The sequence below is a fragment of the Micropterus dolomieu genome, linkage group LG19, assembly GCF_021292245.1.
Source record: "Micropterus dolomieu isolate WLL.071019.BEF.003 ecotype Adirondacks linkage group LG19, ASM2129224v1, whole genome shotgun sequence".
Classification (NCBI taxonomy): Eukaryota; Metazoa; Chordata; class Actinopteri; order Centrarchiformes; family Centrarchidae; genus Micropterus; species Micropterus dolomieu.
Window position 1 is genome coordinate 9,009,622 of NC_060168.1, and position 6,386 is coordinate 9,016,007.

The 6,386-nt window shown below is 40.9% G+C and overlaps 1 protein-coding gene across 5 annotated transcripts in view; it reads right to left on the reverse strand.

Moving 5' to 3' along the window:
* cnot7 (CCR4-NOT transcription complex, subunit 7) overlaps positions 1–6,113 on the reverse strand; it is a 9,833-nt gene extending 3,720 nt beyond the window's left edge. Inside the window, exons 1-7 of one of the 5 annotated variants that reach the window (XM_046030420.1) lie at positions 5,944–6,113; positions 5,536–5,586; positions 5,115–5,238; positions 4,835–5,028; positions 3,820–3,981; positions 2,536–2,680; positions 2,264–2,374 (exon numbers count right to left, since the gene is read on the reverse strand). In XM_046030420.1, the coding sequence (XP_045886376.1) occupies positions 2,264–2,374; positions 2,536–2,680; positions 3,820–3,981; positions 4,835–5,028; positions 5,115–5,231 (729 nt within the window). In that variant the 5' untranslated portion in view covers positions 5,232–5,238; positions 5,536–5,586; positions 5,944–6,113. Of the gene's footprint in view, positions 1–2,263; positions 2,375–2,535; positions 2,681–3,819; positions 3,982–4,834; positions 5,029–5,114; positions 5,239–5,535; positions 5,590–5,776; positions 5,923–5,943 lie in introns of those variants that run through there. The other 4 variants (XM_046030417.1, XM_046030419.1, XM_046030418.1 and 1 more) reach the window with 4 other exon arrangements.
* Positions 6,114–6,386: the final 273 nt, after the last annotated feature.

The window sequence follows — 6,386 nt, forward strand, 5'->3', positions numbered from 1 at the left end:
GAGTTTGCTGGCCAATTAAGAACAGGGATACCATGGTCCTTAAACCAGGCACTGGTAGCTTTGGCACTGTGTGCAGGTGCCAAGTCCTGTTGGAAAATGAAATCTGCATCTCCATAAAGTTGGTCAGCAGCAGGAAGCATGAAGTGCTCTAAAACTTCCTTCTAGACGGCTGCGTTGACCTTGGACCTCAGAAAACACAGTGGACCAACACCAGCAGATGACATGGCACCCCAAGCCATCACTGACTGTGGAAACTTTGCACTGGACTTCAAGCAACGTGGATTCTGTGCCTCTCCTCTCTTCCTCCAGACTCTGGGACCTTGATTTCCAAAGGAAATGCAAAATTTTCTTTCATCAGAGAACATAACTTTGGACCACTCAGCAGCAGTCCAGTCCTTTTTCTTTTTAGCCCAGGCGAGACGCTGTGTCTTTTTCAAGAGTGACTTGACACAAGGAATGCGACAGCTGAAACCCATGTCTTGCATACGTTTGTGCGTGCTGGTTCTTGAAGCACTGACTCCAGCTGCAGTCCACTCTTTGTGAATCTCCCCCATATTTTTGAATGGGTTTTGTTTCACAATCCTCTCCAGGGTGCGGTTATCCCTATTGCTTGTACACTTTTTTCTACCACATCTTTTCCTTCCCTTTGCCTCTCTATGAATGTGCTTGGACACAGAGCTCTGTGAACAGCCAGCCTCTTTAGCAATGACCTTTTGTGTCTTGCCCTCCTTGTGCAAGGTGTCAATGGTCGTCTTTTGGACAGCTGTCTAGTCAGCGGTCTTCCCCATGATTGTGTAGCCTACAGAACTAGACTGAGAGACCATTTAAAGGCCTTTGCAGTTGTTTTGAGTTAATTAGCTGATTAGAGTGTGGCACCAGGTCTCTTCAATATTGAACCTTTTCACAATATTCAAATTTTCGGAGATACTGATTTTGGGGTTTTCAAAATTAAAAGGAATGAACACTTGAAATATATCAGTCTGTGTGGAATGAATGTATACATTATACAAGTTTGACTTTTTGAATGGAATTACTGAAATAAAACAACTTTTTGATGATATTCTAATTATATGACCAGCACCTGTATGTTGGGTGGGTCCGGGGCCCGAGAGGGTCCAGTAAAGTAAATTACATGTGTCCATTTACTTTTAATGGACACATGTAATATATATGTTTTATACTTTCTGTGAATATAATCCAATTAATCTCATTTCCATACTGTACAGACACCTTATTGTGAAAACCGGACATTGTCACATTGTATCCTCGCGCTAAATTCATGAAGTCAGACCCAATTTGATAAATAATGTACGTGGTTCTCGTATCGCGCAACATGAAGACTTTACAGCCTCTCTTCAGGTAGTACTCTCAAACTGCAACACTTGTCTTTGTAAAGAGAGAAAATGACAGGATAAAGTTGCTAATCTGCCTGTCAGCTCACACTGGTCCGTTTCAGTGGATTTACCATAAAGGCTTGAATATGTGTGCACTCCAAATTTAGGTGCGGCTAGCTTAATTGCCTTCTCAGAAACGAGTGACAGAAACACTCAAAGCGGGTCAGACCCTTTATTGCCATTTCTAAGAAGTCAGCCACAGATGGAGTGGATGTGCTAGGAGACAATTCAGCAGAACAGTGTCCGCAAACAGTGATTTTTGCATCTTTCTCAGACACTTTAAAATGCTTCCACACTGCCGACATGTCAACGTAATCGTTTGGTAAAATTTACTCAGTCTTTTGACTTAGACCAAACACCAAAAATGCTATTGTTTTTTTTTTTGCAATTTTCAGATGATTAATTTTGTTGGCTGAACATTCGGTGCATCAATATGTAACATAGCTGGCTTTATCGACCTGTTTAAGAGACTGCATTTTGTCATTTATATATCAGTGACTTTAATGTTTCTCACAGTATACACACTGTACATGCGCGTGTGTGTATAAATATAAAAATATGATTTCGTGCATAACAAAAGATGGGTGGGCTAACAAATTAATTCCAAGTGATCTTTCTCACTTCCTCCCTCTCTGCATGTTGTACCTCGTGCTGCTGCAGCCTGACAGCCTGTAATTCAGACTTGTGCCGTGTTGAAAGTGATACAGAAGGTCCGACCTAGTAAGACTGACGTTGTGACTTTTATGCAAACAGACATGAGACCTACATGTTAAACTTCCATCAGCTTAACATATAAAAGGGGCTAAAGTAATACTTTGTGAGGTTCGACATTCACCACGCAACTCCTCTCTCTCATTTAAGGAGCCTACCTCTCTCATCTTGAAGAAAGCCATGCCTGTGAGTAAAGAGTCAGAGCCAGCCTGGTGCTGTGGGCCGATCCTCTCCAGCTCCAGTTGCTCAGCTACTTCCTGCAGCCCGCCCTGAAAACAAAACACCGCCAGTCACTCAAGATCCACGTTTCGAGTCTGAGTAAAATCCGAGCTTCACCCTCACAGGAAATCACAACAGAAACCAAGGCGTGAAGCTTTAAATGACAACAAGAGAGACTCTGTGCTAACTGCTGACACATTTGTTTAAGTACCTTCAGGTTTTTACAGCTCTTCATGAGGTACTTAACATCATATATGACTGGAAAGTACAAGCGAAGAATCTCAAAGAAGTCCACCTCCTCTTCAGGCAGGTTAGCGTTGGACAGAATCTTGATCAGGTATCCAAAGTCATAGCCACTGCAAAACACATGCACACCTTTTAACTATGTTTTTAAAGAGCACACAGCTGGAGGCTTCACGAGATATTTTCACTTCCAATCTGACACAAAGACAATTAAAGACAGGTTCCTTTTTCTGTTCCTGCTTGCCCTTTTGACTAGACTACTACACATGCAAGATCAAATAACTACATAAAGCCACTGCATTTCCCAAAAAAAGGATATTGTGAATTTGGGACTTTGATTTTACAGCAAAGTCTAGCAAATAACTAACAGGAACTGAAAAGCAACTGAGAAGATGAATGCTCAGTTTATTCACAACAGACCAATTATCCATTAACACTGAATACACAAGAAAAAAATGATAAATTGGATCAAGTAAAGAAATACCATGATAAAATGAATGAATGAACAAAACTAGCAAGAATATAAATAAAAACATAATGACAGAAAAGCCTGTTGGTAAAGGTGTGTTCTAAATACCTGAAAGAGATGACAGTGGTGATTCAAACCTAAGCTTTGTTTATTTTCCAAATCCTGGTTATCTTTAGTTTGCCATGGAGACACAGTGGGAAACTGAGTATGAAATGAAGATGTTAAGCAGCAGAGTGCAGAAGATAAACGCTTGCTTCGTCACTAGAAACCAATTTGAACTTGAGCAGCAAATTTTATAGCAAATTTTAACAGGATATTGTTTTATAGTAACATGATTGTAGGAAATAAAAATCACAGTTCTGCGTAACATCTTACCTCTCTCTAAAAAGCCCCCAAAAATGAAAATAAATAATAATCCATATCACTTTTCATGTTCCTTCTGAAAGGCCACAGCAAATACCATTAGTAAAAATTTAAACACAGGAGAAAGGCTGTGACAGACATGACAAAATATACCATACATTGAGAAAACATAAGCTTTCAAACACATAACACAGATAATACACAGTCCAATGCTACTTAATGATACCAGAACCAACTCAATGTGTTTCTGATAAGTGCCTGTTTATCAACTAACTAACAAGCAAAGAGAGTAAAAGTTACTCCTGGGAAAGACAACTGTCTTCATTCCTGTTGCTTTCAGCTGTCTACAGTATAGCTGCCACAATTTTAAATATACTTGACCGCACACAAAAATAGCTGCTAATCGCAAAAGCAGAATACCTGTGAAAAGACAGCCACTTGACTCCATCACAGAGCACAACTCCTGATGTCATCAGCAGCTCTGCAAAGTACAGCGTCTCGATGCCTTCGTCCTCGTGCTTCTTGAACTGAATCCCTGAAGTGGTCAAGAGCTCAATGGAGTCCTGTGCATACATATCTTCTCTGGGGACAAAGACAAGCACACAGGTCACCAGGGCTGGGCAATGTGGCGATTTCAGATCGAGACCTAAAGCGTCCACAATCTACTTTTCAGGTGAACTGTAGAGATTGTGGTATTTATTGCCCCACTGACTAGCGGTTCTTCCTTGTGTGACGTACTATAAACAATGCAATTGAGTTGTGAGCGCTTGAAAAGTGTTATTTTATGATTATGTTGACTTTTGACTTCAAATTAAACTCGGGTTTGAAACATGTGTAGTATCTTAAATGCAATGTTGTTTTTTAATGATGCAAAATGGAGAAATTCAAAGGCTATTTCAAGTCTGGCTATAGTCTTCAGGGCACTTCAAAAGATCACAATTTAGATGAATTGTGACTGCAAATAAATAGATTGGGAGAATATCACAATCTATTTAATCATAGTCACAATCAGGGGACTGGGACTGGACTACATGTCACACTGTTATTATTTCAACCACTATAGACAATCAAGTAGGTATGACAGCAGCAACTAAATATCATAATTATAAAAAAAAGTCTGCATTTTGTGAACTGGGCCTGAGGAGGAGCAGTTTAAAGACCACAAATAACATACAAACTTCCTTTTATGTGTCATCTGTGTGTCCTGTCAGCTAGCTAAGATACTCTTCCCTTAGCTAGTATGACCATAAAAGGTGACCAAATCATGCAGATTCTACTTTGACACGAGCAGGTGTTGTATTTGAATCTGTGTTGCTGTTAACTGTAAATTGCAGATCAAGATACAGTGGACCAAATACTCAAGTGCATGCAATGGATGCATTTGAGTGCAACATAAATTGTGAAAATGGTGAAAGTAGCACAAAAGTCATCTTACGTGAGGTTAAACTTAAAGTTGAACTGCCATGTCGATGTTCCAGGAGGGTATTCCCCTTGTTCGTTCATAAACGTGAGGCCAAGCTGGATTATCTTGAGCAAATCCACATTGCAGCGCAGTAACTGGTACTGATAGTCAGCGTTGCTCCTGAACTCTCCAATTGGTCTGGCTACTACACCTGGAAACTCTGTGTCCTGTAAGAAGACAGACAACTCGTTATGAACAACAAAGATCTGGGTGTGTCTTGACAGCTTTTTTCCCCTCTATGAGCATCTCTCACCATAGCAATGTAGTTGTATTTTCGGATGACATGTCGGATCCTCTTCAGCTCCTCCTCCAGGTTGTTGGCCCAAACCTCACATATTCTTTGGCTGTGATCCACAGTAGCTGCGGGCATAGTGCCACTTCACCATGCAAACAGAAAGATGCAAAATAAATAAAATACACAAATAGAAAAGAAGACAAGCTTCAGGAAGGTTGTGGTTTTATAGATCTAGCCCAATATGCTGAATTGTGACAGACCAAACAGGAAGAGGTGGCAAGACAAAGACATGGAGCACATGATCCCCAGACACCCAAGAAATGCTGACAAACCATTTGGCTAACAATATATAACGGTATAATATTAATTGCAGGAATTACAGCCTCAGGGTATTAAATCACATTATCTCATTGCCAGTCTCAACATTAGGGAAGCTTACTCAATCTCAGGGCGGTTTCTGCTTCCTTTCAGCTGGGCTACTTCACGTTACCTGCTAAATTAACAAGTCACATCAACGCAAACAGACATGGGAACAGCAGCTGTCTACTCAACATATGCAGGACGTGCTTGGCTGGCTGGCGTTAACGTTAGCTCGTCGCAGCAGGAAGCTTTCAGCAGCACTATGGGCTAGCTAGGTTACCTGTAGCAGTTAGCAGGCTACAGACTTAGCATTGGCTTACATGAGCAGGACAGTGGAGGCTCTCAGGTGGGAGGCTGTGTACAGTTTGTACACACTTCTCAGGTAGACTGCTAGCTCGACAGATATAAAAGAGTGTAGTGCAAAACGTGAGAGACGAGTTAACTAGCGACAGACACACTCGGCGTCACTGTAGCTTCGTCAACTTACCGTTCCCCAGACCGGGCAGGTGTGTGTTTTAAGTGTGTACTATCTGAAAACTGTTAATTTTGTTCCACGTTGTTGTGTCGGGGGGTTTCCGCGAACTTTTAAATAGTTTATATTCAGTATTGTTTCGATGTCAACCTACAGCTGCCATCATAGTGGAGCCTACAACAAACGTCATCACGTAAATCAGAAACGTCATGTGCGTAGATGTACCGTGTTGCATGGCCGTGTGGACCACGTCTTGCTGGTTCAGTGCTCCCGCTTCAGTGACTGTAAATAAAATAATAGAAGACATTTGTTTACTGTGAGAGGAAAATGCTGAAATGTCTAATTATTGTCTAAACAAATAATTGCATTTAAGAATTGATCAAAAGTAAATTAAACCTTTACACTTTTTAGACTCTTGGGACCAGCTATAGGTTCTCCATCAACTTTCCAATTTTGGG